This window comes from Pseudorasbora parva, chromosome 12, assembly GCF_024679245.1.
Source record: "Pseudorasbora parva isolate DD20220531a chromosome 12, ASM2467924v1, whole genome shotgun sequence".
NCBI lineage: Eukaryota > Metazoa > Chordata > Actinopteri > Cypriniformes > Gobionidae > Pseudorasbora > Pseudorasbora parva.
The window spans coordinates 44,050,771-44,067,141 of record NC_090183.1 but is presented as its reverse complement, the minus strand read 5'-3'; the positions used below and the strand labels follow the sequence as shown (position 1 = coordinate 44,067,141).

The following is a 16,371-nucleotide window of genomic DNA, read 5'->3' as shown; positions in this document are numbered from 1 at the left end:
TATATTAGGTTGAGATATAATCACCATATTTATAATCAAGCCCTTATATTTAAAAATATGATACTAATCATAGCATATAATAAGACATAATTTATTGTTACTAATGTAAATCTATATTAAATTATGATGGGAACTCCTTCAATGCTTTTAGAATTGAAAAAAATTAAATAATTTTGTTTCTGTAATTTTAAAATATATTTTTTATTAACATATTTGAATTACAGTATATTTATTGTACAAACATTTATTTTTAGAAAATAGTAAAATTTTTGCTAAATTGTGATTGTTTAGAGAAAGTATTAACATTGACATGATATGTGAGATGACATGATATATATTATTTTAAGTATATTAAGTATTTGTGTATTTTGCTCCGTGTATCTGTGGTGTAAAAGGCCTCGCCATCTCATACATTTATGCAATTTTTAAACAAAATAAACCACTTTTATGATTTATTTTCACACAAAATCTGTTGTTTCATCAATGTTCAATACAAACATAGCCTATATATTTATTTATTTTTTTGCAATCATACACTCTAGGAAAAAAGCAACATTTTCTTAGTGTGTCTTTAGTCCAGTTACCCTATATTAAAATCTTTAAGTCCGATCCTTTTCAAACTGTTCTTTTTCATGACTTTAGTACACAATCATACGTATTTGTTCCACTTAGTAAAGGATGTTTTCTGAATCAGCACATATCCTGTTGGCCTGTTTAAATGCCTCCTACACATGAACTCTCTCTAGAAACCGAGACCGTCACCTACAAATCATTCATGTGGCATAGCAGTGAACAGAACATCGCCCAGGATTTTGGAAGAAATGGCCAGCTGGTTTTACCGTCCGTGCTTTAGAGATAAAGTATCTGAGCCAATACTTGCGAAACTTCTCATCCCTGAATCCATATATCATTGGACTGAGAAATCGTGGGATGATGTAGACCAGAAGAAAATTAACATAACGGATCTCTAGGCCATACATCGGAAACAGTTGTATGAGTGGAGCCTGCATGGACGGCACGACGAACGCCAGCATGCACAGCAGCAGCTGAACCCCGTGGAGAAACACTGTGTTTCGGGCCTTCTTGGCCAACACCTGGTCAGTGGAGGCCGCACGGGCCGTCAGCATGATCTTACAGTATGTATAAAGTAAAGTCAAGAAGACAAAAGAGAAATACACACTATCAAACACACAGTTCTTGTAATAGATCGAGCTGTCTCGGAATAGGAGCGAGTGATCGCAGAAAATGGACGTGTGGAAGAACAATGGTGGTTCTTTGGCGACAGTGATGAAAAGGTCGGTGAGCGGGGGGGTGAGGCTCAGGAGGAATATCCCCATGATGATCCACATGGTGCGTGTGACGGTGCAGATGTGGCTGTAGTGGAGGGGGAAGCAGATGGAGATGTAACGCTCCAGGGCCATGCCGGCCAGGATGAGCGGAGTGGAGCGTGTGGTCGTCACAGCGGTCATGATCAGCGGACAGCAGGCAGATGCCAAGATCTTTGAGAAGGCATAACTCACCTACAACAGGAGGAAAGGAACACAAACGATTTACACATTAGACCATTGTTTCATTATACAGTTTTCATCTTTTGTTTGGATCTATTAAACTTTTTTAAAAGATTCTTCTACTCAAAGTTTCAACAAAATGCTTAGTAAAATTAAAACTGTATTTAACTTTCTTAAAACAGACAATATCAAAACAAAATACAAAGTTGGACGGTATATTTTCATTCATACATTCACCTTCAAGCACATACACATTTTACATTTGATTTCTTATAGACTTTAATAGCGTTTTTAAAAACACTTACACCTCTGTTTAAAAGTAATGGAGTTAATAATTTTATTCTGCAAGAATGTGTTCAATTGATTAAAAGTGTCAGTAAGGACATTTATAATGTTACAAAAGATTTTATTTCAATTAAATGCTGTTCTTTAGAACTTCATCAAAACATTCTGGAAAAATGCTTCACAGTGTACAGCACAGTTGTTTTCAAGAAGAATAATAATAATCATACATTTCTTGAGCAGCAATCCTCTTATCAGAATGATTTGTGAAGGATCATGTGACACTGAAGACTGGAGTAATGATGCTGAGTAAATTCAGCTTTGATCACAGGAATAAATTACATTTTAAAATATATTCAAATAAAAAACTGTTATTTTAAATTGGAATAATATTTCACAATATTCACAGTATTTTTGACCATATTAATTCAGAATTACTGACTCTTGAATGGCAGCATACTTAAATTTGCTGAAAAAAATACATGCTTTGATATTTTGTATGCAATGCGATTACATTCAGGCTTAAGTGTCATTTTTGGCCCCATAATTTCATCTTAATACTAACCACATACAAGGCGGTTACCAGTGTCAGTTGTACAGCATCATTAATGACCATGCAGATAAACATGATATAACGTGGGTCTTCATAGAAGAAACTGTGCTTGCGGAAAGTGGACACCATACTGCAATTAAAGACACTGAGAGCCAGCCATACAAGCATGGCCACGATGTTTTTAGTGAGAGCAGCGCTGAAGCTGTCCCGTGGTATGAAAAGGAGTAAAGTAGAGTTACCATACTCTGAGACAGCATTGGAGTTCATGTTCTCAACCTGACATGATAAAGCACACACAGTTTATATATACATTATGCATTGTACATTCATCTTGTAATCAATCAGCTAAATGCAGACAAAGCCATATATAAAAAAACATGTTAGATAGTGATTTATTCTAGTGTCTTATTAGCAGTATATTTGTATATAATGCCTACAATCATATGTAAAATTAGTCAAATCCATTCTTACCTAAAATACCTCCTGCCCTTTCCTGACAGTCCCAGCTTGTGGTGAATCTTATATACTCTATGGATGTGCTATAGATCAAGGTGGTTGATTGGAGGATGACCAGAAAACCCTTCAGGGGTTTGTCATTTTACTCCATAGAACTGTTTTTTTTTTCTTCCTTGCAGGGATACAATGATGTAAACAGAGGTGTAAAACAACACACAGTAAATTAGATTTTAAATTATTTTTGCCAAATCAAATGCTACATAAAGCACAGTAAAAAAAAAAAAATTAACACTATAAAGCACTATAAAGACCTAGAAAAGAGACATCACACACTGATAATAGGGTTTAACCTATAAGAGCAGTTATAAGCCTTAGCAAAAGATGGTTTAACCTTTATTTAAAGTTAGATTCTGATTAAAATAATCTGAGAGAAACCATGCAACTATCCACAGTTTTTGCCCAGCAATGGATCTTGGATTTTGGAATGGTTAACTTTTCTCAGTTCAGACTACCTCAGAAATGTAGTAGATGTATTTGCATTAAGAATGACAAAGAGGTATTGAGGTGCTGATCTGTTCAGAGCTTTGAATACAAAAAGTCCCATTTTAAAATTAAGTATTGGATCGGCCAGCAGTGCAAGGAATGTCTCAGTACTGAAGTAAACATCATTCCCTGATGAAGGGAATGGACACGTTATGTTGAGTGACGGCATTAGGGGTCATACATGGGAGCCCCAATCACATCTGACTAATAAAAAAGCAGCCAATGTAAATTTGCATGCCGAGTCACTCTTACCCTTGAAATACAGGTATATAAGAGAAAGGGGGAGAGGATCAGGAAAAGTCCACGATTCTAATTTGGTTTGCCTGAAGCGTAGTGCTAGATGTCAATTCGCTGCCCACGAGGCTATAGGCCCAAACTAGCCATGTCAGTTTTGTAAATATTACAACTTCATTGTGTAAAGCCGAGTTCACACTGCCCGATTTTAGCCCGATTTTGACTCGCTAACAGGTTTTGCGAAACTGCAGACAAATACCCAAGACCATAGGTGTTATCGTGCACACAGACAATTTGGAGCGCAAACTTTCTGCAGTTTATCATTTTTAATAACAATTTTAAGAATTCTGAGAACTCCGGTCTGATGCACGTGTGATCTCGCTTTGTTTACTTTTCACATCGCAAGTGTGTTTAGTTGGGAAACGTAGTTTGCGCACCAGAGAGAGAGTTGTCGGCTATTGTTCCTTCTGTATAGTCATGCGGTGTGAAACCCTCTGTCATCGATCCATTGGTCAGTGTGAACACAGCAGTGACTGAATGCTACCCCAGATAGTTATGCAGTGTGAAAAGAGCAGTGAGACGATGAGTTTGATTATCATGCAGTCTGAACCAGGCTTTAAGCTGTGTCCCAAAGTGAAGGGTGCGCACTTCGAAGGCCATGCACTTCGAAGGCCAGACCAGGCCACGCCTTCAAAGTGCACGAAGTGCACGAAGGGCGAACCGAGAGACAGGGTTGCCAGGTCTGAATAATAAAACCCCTCCAATTGTTATTCAAAAGTATCGGAATCACGGCCAGAATGGACCAAAATATCCCAAAATGCGGGGCGCGGGCAGTAGAAATATTGCTTAAGTAAAGACAACTTAACCTGTGGACTATAGGCCACAAACACCCCAAAGCAACAGTAGCCTAAATGCAACCCCATTCCAGACTTGGCAACAATGAACCAAAGCGCCGTTAATGGACTAGCAGGTTCTGACAACTGACAGCGGACGTTCGTGAGGAGATTTAAAAAGAGAAATGGAGCATATACTACTACTTAGATTATATATATATATATATATATATATATATATATATATATATATATATATATATATATATATATATATATATATATATATATACTTTTTTTGAGCTTTCTATTGGGTTTTGACATGCTTCAAAGCCTGCGACGATGGGCTGGACCATAAGCATGTAAATCTGTAGCCGGTTAAATATTGTCAAATTGCAAATATTATTTAACAGTTTATTTCTTATGTTAAATGTAACTGTTACAATATATTTTAAACATTTAGCCTATATACGTCCATGTTTTTTTTTTTTAAGTAGGCCTACTTATTTTTATTCAACTCATCATCTCAGATGCATTTTTTATGGCATGCCATGCAGCCGTCGACCGATTCGGCCCCGCAAAGCTGCGGACAGTGGAAATATGCACTCATCCCAGAAGATGATGTCCCGCTCAGGCCTTACCAGTCTCTTGTGCATTATTCCCCATCCCGGTCCAGCTCCAGCTTCTCCCGCTCAGCGCAATGAAAGTGTTGAAAAGTGTTTTCTTCTGGTTTGGCTGATAATAAAAATGTGTTGTTTCTAATGTTAAACTTAAGTTATTTTATTGGTCTATAAATAGGCTATAGTTGTAAAAAGCCTACGTAGGCTAATAGACCAATTTATTTTCATTTACACATTTTAAATTACATGACAAGAAATTATATGTATAAACATTTAATGTAGCTACAAATTATAACGTGCATTACAAAAATAAACAATAGCTAGGCTATAGAAAAACCACTTCTCTTTAATTTAGCCTACGTTTGAAGTTAACGAAAATGAACAATAGACAGCAGTTCGTTTAATTTACAAATAACTTGCATAAAAAATAATAAGCTAGCTATTTAAATTGTTCTGTGTCGGCCACGCATTCAGTCTTTGGAGGATCGATGTTTCGTTGACCGTCGTCAGTGAACATTCATTCAATCATTCATTCATAGGCCTATATAAAAAAAAAAACTTTATTTTAGCATCTAAGTCAGCAGTTTTCGTTTGTTTGTATTTTTTCTTATAATTCTGAGTGACAAATGTCACATTTGATTTAGCCTATTTTTCTGTAATATTTGTTTTAGTTACGGTGTTGATCATAGGCTACAGCAGGCTGTAAGAAAAATAAATGATTGCACGGACAATTCCTATCCAGTGTCTCTGTAAGGGAAATTTAAAAGATAGATTCTGGAAACAACATCTAAATTTAGCTTGATCAATCGGGTCGGGAATAAAATAATTTATAGCGGGTGAGCACCGAGTGAATTTTGCGCGAGCGGATCGTGCGGTGCGGAATAGCGGGAGCAGGACGAAAATACAGCGCCGCGCAGATTATATTTTGAAGGCTATTTAAAGAAAGTGTATGGGGGAAAAAAGAAACAGCGAAAAGGGTGATAATGGACTGATTCCTCTTCTTGAGATAATGGTTGAGAAATAAATAGCATTTAAAAATTGGGAAATTAAAGTTTATCTTGCTCAGGGCAGGGAACTGGGAACTGTGTGAATGCACTAACGTTGAACGTTTTATTTACTTCAAGCGCTTGCGCTGTTGTGTTCAATAGTACCCAGGCTACACTTGAGTTACCGACCGCTACCGTCTTTAACTGGAATCTGATCGAGTGCCGCGGGAATGCGGACCAGTCAAATCCTGTAGTCAGCAGTGTGCTATGAATTCTGGGATAGGGAAGGCTGCGAAGTTATGGGAAGGTCCCACCTGCTGTACCCTTCCTTTGCCTGAGAACCGAAGGGCGCATTTTGAAGTCGCTCATGAATTGCGGCAGCCTTCGTCGCACCGCTGTGACGTAATCGCACTTCAAATGCGGCCTTCAGAACGCTTCAGAGGTGCAGCTTTCACTTTGGGACAGCCTACGTAGTGCCGCTGTGACGTAATCGCACTTCAAATGCGGCCTTCAGAGCGTGCTGCCTTCACATTGGGACAGTCTTCGTAGTGCAGGTATGACGTAATCGCACTTCAAATGCGGCCTTCGAAGTGCGCGCACTTCACTTTGGGACACAGCTTTAGTGTCACGGATCTGCTAGACTTACACCCCCAGAGTACTAATCACCTGCACCTGTGTCCCATTACCTCATCACCGTTCACCATAAAGCACCAGCACTTACCCTCAGTCAGCGTCTCACCTCAAACTAGGAAAGACCCACTAACCTGTTCTCCACGATCCTAATCTCCTGAGTATCTTCCACGCTTGCCGATTACATTTCCATTGCCTGAGTGCTTTACCTGCCATCTCCTGGGATCCTGCCATTGTACCATCACCTCCTGTAAGACTGATCCATTATCCACTCATCATTCACGCTTCACCTGCTCCCCTGTGGTTCCATAAACCTTCTTGTGTGTTCACCGTAACCTTGTCCAGTGTGTGTATCCTGACAGAAGGTGAGACAGAGAACGGAAATGGATCCGAGTTCCCGCAATCCATTTCAAGAACCTGCAGACCTCTGGAGAGAGTTGGCGGGACCCAGGGCAACCACGAACACCACGTTCACATCCACAACAACCCTTTTCTCACTTGTTTGGATGGCCGGTCCCATGGTCAAACCAGCGCCCTTCTCTGGTCTAGTGGAAGTACAAAAAATCAAAGCACAACCACAACTATTTTCTACAGAGTGGTCCAAAATATCCTACTGTCTGGTCATGCTCTTCAATGGGTGGAAACAATATGGTTCCAATCCAGTGCAGTTAACAGTTCTCTCCAGAGTTTCGTTTCCCACTTTAACAAGGTGTTTGGCCGTACCCTGGGTGATTCATCTGTTAGTAAGAGATTATACCATCTGTGTCAAGGTACAACTTCAGTTGCTGAATATACACTCAATTTCAGAACTCTGGCTGCTGCAAGCGGATATAAAGAGAGAGCATTGATCACCATGTATCGTCAAGGACCTAATCCAGCACTTCGATAACAGCTTGCTATCTATGATGACTCATGGGGTCTAGAGAAATTCATCCAGCTTTCAGTTGGATCGTCGTTCTCAAGGTTGCTACTCAGAGTTACTCACATTGCAGTCCCCTCACCATCTCCCCCAGCCGGAGAGACCACCGCACCCAGAACCGGAGAGTATGCAAATCGATCATGCATGCCTATCTCCAGTATAGAAAGCTCCCTGGCTGACACAAAACCTCTGCTTGTATTGTGGAGCAAATGATCGTTACATCAAGGTTTGCTCTATCAATCCTCCGCGCCTCGTGGTGAGATCTGTGGTAAATCCCGCTGTTACATTTTCACCATTATCCACTAATGTGACGTTGATTACTGCCGAGCTTTGTTATAGTCACGGCTCTCATTGACTCTGGGTCAGCCGGCAACTTCATCTCCAGCGATCTCTGCAGGCAGCTCCACCTCACAACCGTCTGCTCTCCGACTCCGTACAAGGTGAAATCCATAACTGGAAAGAATTTGAACCATGGGTATGTCAATTGTCTAGTGAAGTCTGTCATTCTGTGAGTGGGCTGCCTGCACAAAAAAATATTTTTTCCTCTGGTTCTGGAGGGCTCTACGGCAGCGGCCATCCTGGGGCTTCCCTGGTTAGTGCAACACCATCCTGAGGTCTCCTGGCGCAATGGAGACGTTCTGACATGGGGCCTTAGCTGTTTCCCTTCCTGTTTTCCTCAACTTCCACAACCTAAATGTCCATCTTCCGAGTCCATTTCTGTAATTCGACGACTATTGAAAGTCCCCTAGAGAAGCGGTCAGTCAACATCCCAGCCTGCTACAAGCCCTACTCAGACGTCTTCTGCTCACCACTCCGCTCACGACCCTCCTCAATGGTAAACGCAAATCTCTGGCCTGGAACCCTGAAGCCAAGAAAGTGACGCAAACTCTTAAGGAAGCCTTTACTTCAGCTTCTCTGCTGTGCCACTCCGATCCTAACAAGGTTTTCTGGGTTGAAGTAGATGCTTCCAGCCACCAGAGTTGGAGCCATTCTGTCGCAGAAACAGGAGCAGGAGAACGTAGCCAAACCTCCTCCATGTGCCTTCATTTCCAGAAAGCTGGCTTCGGAAGAGCAGAATTATGACATCGGCAACCGGGAGTTGCTTGCCATCAAACTCGCTCTGGAAGAATTGAAACACTGGGCTCGTCATCCATTTGTAGTTCTCACCGATCACAAGAATCTCCAGTATCTATGACTCTATCCAGACTCTATGCTCCTTCCGATACCATCGACGCTCCCGAGCCTGTCCTTCCCTCCAGTGTCTTCCTCAATCCCATTCAGTGGGATCTGAACAGTCAGTTGGCTGAGGCCTCCCGCCTCAGGTTTTCCGAAACTTCAGGACATTGTCTATGATCGCGGGCCTCAGTTTATCTCCCGTGTGTGGAAGGCTTTCTTCAACCTCCTGGGTGTCACTGTCAGCCTTGTTTTGGTTGTTTTTCTACTACTCAGAGGTGATTGGGGCTCCCAAGTATGACCCCTAATGTCGTCACCGAATAACGTTGAACATAATTTAGAGCTGCATGATTAAGTGTTAAAAGACTGCAATTCAAACACTCATGTGATAACACCGATTCTTTTGTGTCTAGAATATAGCGAGGGTCCTCGTATAAGATTTGGTGTCTGTTTCACATCGCAATCGTCAGTGGGGCATGAACAGCACGTTTTGTCACTACCCATGTTAATGAATGAGAAGTTTGGCTGTCACTGTGTGATCACGGTGTGTGCATACTGGCGTGAAGTTGAGAAGAGCGAGTGTTTTCAGATTTAAAACACTCAATCTGCTCCACACCAGTGGGCAGGCACTGTCATTCATTGATATGGCCATCCATAAAACACATCTGATGTTTGCTACGTAAATCTGTTCAAACCAAAGACCTCAGTGACTTTAGTTATCCTTTGAAAGTATGCTCATCACACTGCAAATTTCAAATCTGTTGTCACTGACTGTGTATGGTAGTGATTAAAATAAAGTATATCATCTTTGAAAGTATTTTGCCATGTATTGAATTGCTTATCATTACAGTGTTAAAAACATAATTGAATCATTAGTTATGTTAATCATTGATTCATTAGTTAAATATGTATTCACAGATGCTGATTCATCCAATAACTAAACAAGTCTTGACAAAAGCCATTTGACAAAAAGCATTTATATGTTTAGCAGATTTGATTCTGACCTTTTGCTAAGTTTTAAATACAAATCATATATTTTCATTCAAGTTTGTATAGAAATTCAAACTAATCTCTAATGAGATCAGTTTGGTTTTAGTAAAGGCCATTAATGTCTTAGGTCACAATTTTAGGTCACAATTGTGGTCACATATTATATTAGGTCACAATTTTCTAAATATGACATCAGAAAACAAAGGAAATTATATTGTTTTGATTAATTAATAAACAGCTTATCACTCTAAATAAATATTTCTTTGACTACAGAATTGTGATTACATGCATAAAATAAAAATGTTTATTGCTTTTAAAGAATTTTCTTTTTAATTATATACACTTTAAAACCATTGATTATACACATTGTAAAAAGTGATAACAGTTGTTACCTTAAAGAACTCTTTCCACCAAAAACAAAAACTAAACAAAAAAATATTGGTGTACATTCATGTATTTAGGGCAATTCAGTGGTGTTAAATAATTTTTTTGACCAGAATAAAACCAGGTAATATGTTGCCATTTTAGGCTACAATAAACAAACAAACAAATTAATAAATAAAACTGTAGCACAAACTTGCTATACAAAACCTCTGTATGCATGTCTAATTCAAAACAGATTCAAAACCCTTTTCACATTACAGAAAACTAATAATCCATTCAATCTTCTTCATCTTTGCAGTCTACTCTTGTGTCTACAGAGAGGCCACACACAAGATACCTCTTCAGATACTTGCGGAACTTTTTGTCCCTTACTCCATATATAATTGGACTCAAAAAGCGTGGCAAAATATAGACAATTAGATAGTTTATAAAACGGATTTCTAGGACGCATCCTGGAAAGATGGCATTTAAAATGCCCTCCACATTAGGAGAGATGTAAGAGAGAAGGCACATGAGCAGCTGCACCCCGTGGAGCAAGATGGTGTTGGTCGCCCGTTTGGCGGACGTTCTCTCAGTGGAGAGCGCACGAGCCGTGAACACGATCCGCAGGTACGTGGACAGTAGTGTGAGGAAGACCAGCGAGAAATAAATTCCATCAAACGCCTGCCGCTTATACAGCAGCACCGGATTTTTAAACACATATGGCCTGAGACAAAAAACAGTGGTTCTGAAGAAACTCAGAGGTTCTGTGGCTAAGGTCACAAACAGGTCAGTGATGTCAGGAACCACAGATACGAACCAAATGGCCCCTATGAGCATGTACGCACGCCGCACGGTGCAGATCTGAGCATGCCGCAGAGGATGGCAGATGGCGATATAGCGTTCGATGGCCATGCCGGCCAGGTTCATGGGTGTGGTACTGGTGGTAAACACAGCCACCAGGATAAAGAAACAACACACTCCTACTGTGATGGTATATAAGATGTAACTGACCACAAACAAAGCGATGGTTACAGTTAGCAGCACCGCGTCATTAATGACCATATGTATGAAAAGAATATAGCGAGGGTCCTCGTAAAAGATTTGGTGTCTGAAGAAGGTGGCCACTACGCTGCCGTTGATGTAGCTGAGGAGGAACCACACCAGGACCACAATGAAGTTTTTCATGAAGGCCGTGCTGAACGTGTCTCGCATGGGGAGTTGTTGGCCTAATGTTGAATTCATCACTCAGGGCTTGAGTCTGACAAAAACGAACAAAAAACAACAACATGTAAGTGCATGACAAGTTTGCCAATCATTTAGAAAAATTTAAAGCATTTTCAACAACATTTAATATTTCAAAATATTGTTAGGGACTTTTACATATAATTATTTATATTTCCACATAGATATAGATATTTATAGTTCAGTTTTCAGTCCTTTTGAATATGAACAACAATCCAGAAAACAAGAAATGTTGCAGAAATCAGTCAAGATATCAGTCACATATCATTCATATTTAGCACAGAATGAGTGAAAATGAGCATTTGAATGGAGAAAAAGACTTGTAATTAGGTAACTAGTCAGACCCCAGCACTCACCTCGGTCCAGCACTCTGCCCTGTCTGGCCAGCAACAGCACCAGTGAAGACATGGCAGCTTTTTAAATGCTTGCACACACTGATTGGAGATGGTGACATCAGTTATGTCACCCGGGAAATTAAAGAAAATAAAAAATACAAGGTGTAGTGAAATGTATATTGGAACAATGAGGATTCAGACAGTTCTTTCAGGAATTCACTGTGGTTTCTTCTACAGCAGGATAAAGTCTTAAATAAATATCTGATTCTACTACATTTCATATGAAATAGGCCATTTTTCCATGGCATCCATATATCTTGTTACATACATTTTTCTGTTTAAATATTCAAAAAATAACTCAAAATATTTGTTTCAATGAATATGCAGGTGCTGGTCATATAATTAGAATATCATCAAAAAGTTTATTTATTTCACTAATTCCATTCAAAAAGTGAAACTTGTATATTATATTCATTCATTACACACAGAAGGGAATATTTCAAATGTTTATTTCTTTTCATTTTGATGATTATGACTGACAACTTAAAATCCCAAATTCAGTGTCTCAGAAAATTTGAATATTGTAAAAAGGTTCAATATTGAAGAGACCTAGTGCCACACTCTAATCAGCTAATTAACTCAAAACACCTGCAAAGGCCTTTAAAAGGTTCCCAAACCTGTCCTGGAGGACCACCACCAGCCCTGCACATTTTGTATATATCCCTCATCTAACACACCTGATTCAACTTATGAGCTCATTAGTAGAGACCTGAAATGGGTGTGTCAGATATTGGGAGACAAAATACAATATGTGCAGGGCTGGTGGTCCTCCAGGACAGGTTTGGGAACCACTGCTGTAGACTACACAATCATGGGAAAGACTGCTGACTTGACAGTTCTCCAAAAGACGGCCATTGACACCTTGCACAAGGAGGGCAAGACACCTAAGGTCATTGCAAAAGAGGCTGGCTGTTCACAGAGCTCTCTTTCGAAGCACAAATAATAGAGACTCGAAGGGAAGGAAAAGATGTGGTAGAAAAAAAAAGTGTACAAGCAATAGGGAAAACCACAGCCTGGAGAGGATTGTGAAACAAAACCCATTCAAAAATATAGGGGAGGTTCACAAAAGAGTGGACTGCAGCTGGAGGCAGTGCTTCACGAACCACTACAAACAGACGTATCCAAGACATGGGTTTCAGCTGTTGCATCCCTTGTGCATCGCATTCCTGATGCTATGTAGTGCAGCAGAGATAAGAAGATCCAGCAGGACTTCCAAACAGATAGGCTTTTATTCAAATGAACTTGAAACAGAACACCAAACACCCTTAAGCATAACTCAAGACCGGACAGGGAGTGACTGAACAAGAGCAACTTAAATACAAAAACACATATGACAGACTACAGACGACAGAATTACTCTATAACAGCTTCCACTCTTCTAGGAAGGTTTTCCACAAGGGTTAGGAGTGTGTTTATGTGAATTTTTGACCATTCTTCTAGAAGTGCAATTATGAGGTCAGGCACTGATGTTGGATGAGAAGGCCTGGCTCGCAGCCTCCACTCTAATTCATCCCAAAGCTGTTCTATCAGGTTGCGGTCAGGAATCCATGCAGACCAGTCAAGTTCTCCCACACAAAACCCGCTCCTCACTTGTTTTGTGCAGTGGTGTGCAGTCATGTTGGGACAGGAAGGAGCCATCCCTGAACTGTTCCCATACATTTGTGAGCATGAAATTGTCCAAAATGTATTGGTATTGTCACGGTTCATCAATTCATCATCTTCTTTTTTCTGTATTATGTGAGGTTGTGTTGGAGGCATGGTCACTGATTAGGGTACTCAACACCTTCACCTGCTGCACTCATTATCCAGGCTTTATTTGCAAGTGTCTCACCAGCACTTGTTGTCAGATCGTTTCAGGCTTCCCTGGTGTGGTTCATCAGCTGGGGCTCCCGCTTCCTCTGAGTGATCTCTGTTCCGGTTCCTGGATTCAGCTGTTCTGTGTATGCCCACTGTGTCCCTGCTTCGCTGCCTGACTGTTTCTTCTGCCTGCACCTGCCGTTCTCCGAGTGGTTTGTCTGACACTATGTTGGGATCTGCCTGACCTGTCACTGCTGCTTTGCACTTGTTTTTGACATTCTGTCACAGTCATTATCTGAAATAATAATGAGTATTTACTAATCACTATTGGCTGCTCCTGTCTCTTATCAAAAGCTGTAACAGTTATGCTGAAGCATTAAGCGTTCCTTTCACTAGAACTAAAGGGCCAAGCCTAACCGCTGAAAAAATAGGCCCATATCATAATCCCCCCCACCACCAAACTTTACACTTGGCACAATGCAGTCAGGCAAGTACCATTCATTATCAGTCAAACCATTGATATGATTACAATGACATTTATGATTCTAAAATCCTAACGTTGTATGATATATGCACATGAATAATTATTTATAAAGTAAACATAAGAATCTATAAATACTTACATTATTTACACTTAGCATTTTTATGTTAACGTGTGGACTAAACAGCAGTTAATAAACTATTGCTTCAACTGATTTCTAACTTTTTTAACTTCAGTAAACAGAAATGAACTGATCAAACTGCACATAACCTCTGCACATGACTTGAACATAAAATACTTAACTTAAATGATTTACATGACTTAAATAAAATAACTAATATTTCTGTCACTACAGAATGTGATTACATACATTTTAAAAAATAATGTTTATTGTTTTTGAAGAATTTTCTTTTGATTGATTATACACACTATAAAAAGTGATGCAACAGCAGTTGTTACCTGAATAACTCTTTCCACCTGATTTATAGTTGGTATACATTCATGTATTTAGGGTGATTCAGTGATGTTAAATAATGTTTTTGACCAGACTGAAACCAGTCAATATTAAATGTTACCATTTTAGGCTACCAATAAACAAACAAACAAATAAATAAAACTGTATAGCACAAACAATAAAAACAATGATGTCTGTCTCATTATAAAGCTCTGATTTATTCACACTAAGGAACTTTTAAGGAATACCTGGGAATTGCTAAATAATACATGGGAATCATTTAAAACTAAACATTTGCCAAGAAGTTACATCATTTTTTACATATCAGATTCAAAACCCTTTTCACATTATAGAAAAATAATAATCCATTCAATCTTTTTCATCTTTGCATTCTACTCTTGTGTCTACAGAGAGGCCACACACAAGATACCTCTTCAGATACTTGCGGAACTTTTTGTCCCTTACTCCATATATAATTGGACTCAAAAAGCGTGGCAAAATATAGACAATTAGATAGTTTATAAAACGGATTTCTAGGAAGTGTCCTGGAAAGATGACATTTAAAAGGCCCTCCACGTTAGGGGAGATGTAAGAGAGCAGGCACATGAGCAGCTGCACCCCGTGGAGCAAGATGGTGTTGGTCGCCCGTTTGGCAGACGTTCTCTCAGTGGAGAGCGCACGAGCCGTGAACACGATCCGCAGGTACGTGGACAGTAGTGTGAGGAAGACCAGCGAGAAATAAATCCCATCAAACGCCTGCCGCTTATACAGCAGCACCGGATCTTTGAACACATTCTGCCTGAGACAAAAAACAGTGGTTTTGAAGAAACTCAGAGGTTCTGTGGCTAAGGTCACAAACAGGTCAGTGATGTCAGGAACCACAGATACGAACCAAATGGCCCCTATGAGCATGTACGCACGCCGCACGGTGCAGATCTGAGCATGCCGCAGAGGATGGCAGATGGCGATATAGCGTTCGATGGCCATGCCGGCCAGGTTCACAGGTGTGCTGCGGGTGGTGAACACAGCCACCAGGATAAAGAAACAACACACTCCTACACTGATGTTATACAAGATGTAACTGACCACAAACAAAGCAATGGTTACAGTTAGCTGCACTGCGTCATTAATGACCATATGTATGAAAAGAATATAGCGAGGGTCCTCATAAAAGATTTGGTGTCTGAAGAAGGTGGCCACTACGCTGCCGTTGATGTAGCTGAGGAGGAACCACACCAGGACCACAATGAAGTTCTTCATGAAGGCCGTGCTGAACGTGTCTCGCATGAGGAGTTGTTGGCCTAATGTTGAATTCATCACTCAGGGTTTGAGTCTGACAAAAACGAACAAAAAAACAACAACATGTAAGTGCATGACAAGTTTGCCAATCATTTAGAAAAAGAAAAACATTTTTAACAACTTTTAAGATATTGTTATTAAGATACTGTTTGGGTTTTTACACATAAGTATTTATATTTCCATTCTGTTTTCAGTGATTTTCAGTATAAACAACCATCCAACCAATAAAAAAATGTTGCAGAAATCAGTCAAGATATCAGTCACATATAATTCATATTTAGCACAGAATGAGTGAAAATGAGCATTTGAATGGAGAAAAAGACTTGTAATTAGGTAACTAGTCAGACCCCAGCACTCACCTCGGTCCAGCACTCTGCCCTGTCTGGCCAGCAACAGCACCAGTGAAGACATGGCAGCCCTTTAAATGCTTGCACACACTGATTGGAGATGGTGACATCAGTTATGTCACCCGGGAAATTAAAGAAAATAAAAAATACAAGGTCTAGTGAAATGTATATTGGAACAATGAGGATTCAGACAGTTCTTTTCAGGAATTCACCATAGTTTCTTCTACAGCAGGATAAAGTCTTAAAAAAATATCTGATTCTAC

The 16,371-nt window shown here is 39.8% G+C and overlaps 3 protein-coding genes across 3 annotated transcripts; all 3 read right to left on the bottom strand.

Moving 5' to 3' along the window:
• Nucleotides 1–773: 773 nt before the first annotated feature.
• On the bottom strand, nt 774–2,831 carry LOC137093381 (odorant receptor 131-2-like). The gene is made up of 3 exons (XM_067458192.1): nt 2,815–2,831; nt 2,356–2,619; nt 774–1,520 (listed from the first exon to the last, which is right to left on the bottom strand). The coding sequence occupies exons 2-3, from the start codon at nt 2,608–2,610 to the stop codon at nt 774–776; spliced, it is 1,002 nt and encodes a 333-aa protein (XP_067314293.1). The 5' UTR covers nt 2,611–2,619; nt 2,815–2,831.
• Nucleotides 2,832–10,387: 7,556 nt separating this feature from the next.
• LOC137093380 (odorant receptor 131-2-like) lies at nt 10,388–11,335 on the bottom strand. The gene has a single exon (XM_067458191.1). It carries the CDS (start codon nt 11,333–11,335, stop codon nt 10,388–10,390), a length of 948 nt encoding a protein of 315 aa, XP_067314292.1.
• Nucleotides 11,336–14,831: 3,496 nt separating this feature from the next.
• On the bottom strand, nt 14,832–16,142 carry LOC137093379 (odorant receptor 131-2-like). The gene is made up of 2 exons (XM_067458190.1): nt 16,121–16,142; nt 14,832–15,795 (listed from the first exon to the last, which is right to left on the bottom strand). Exon 2 carries the CDS (start codon nt 15,777–15,779, stop codon nt 14,832–14,834), a length of 948 nt encoding a protein of 315 aa, XP_067314291.1. The 5' UTR covers nt 15,780–15,795; nt 16,121–16,142.
• Nucleotides 16,143–16,371: the final 229 nt, after the last annotated feature.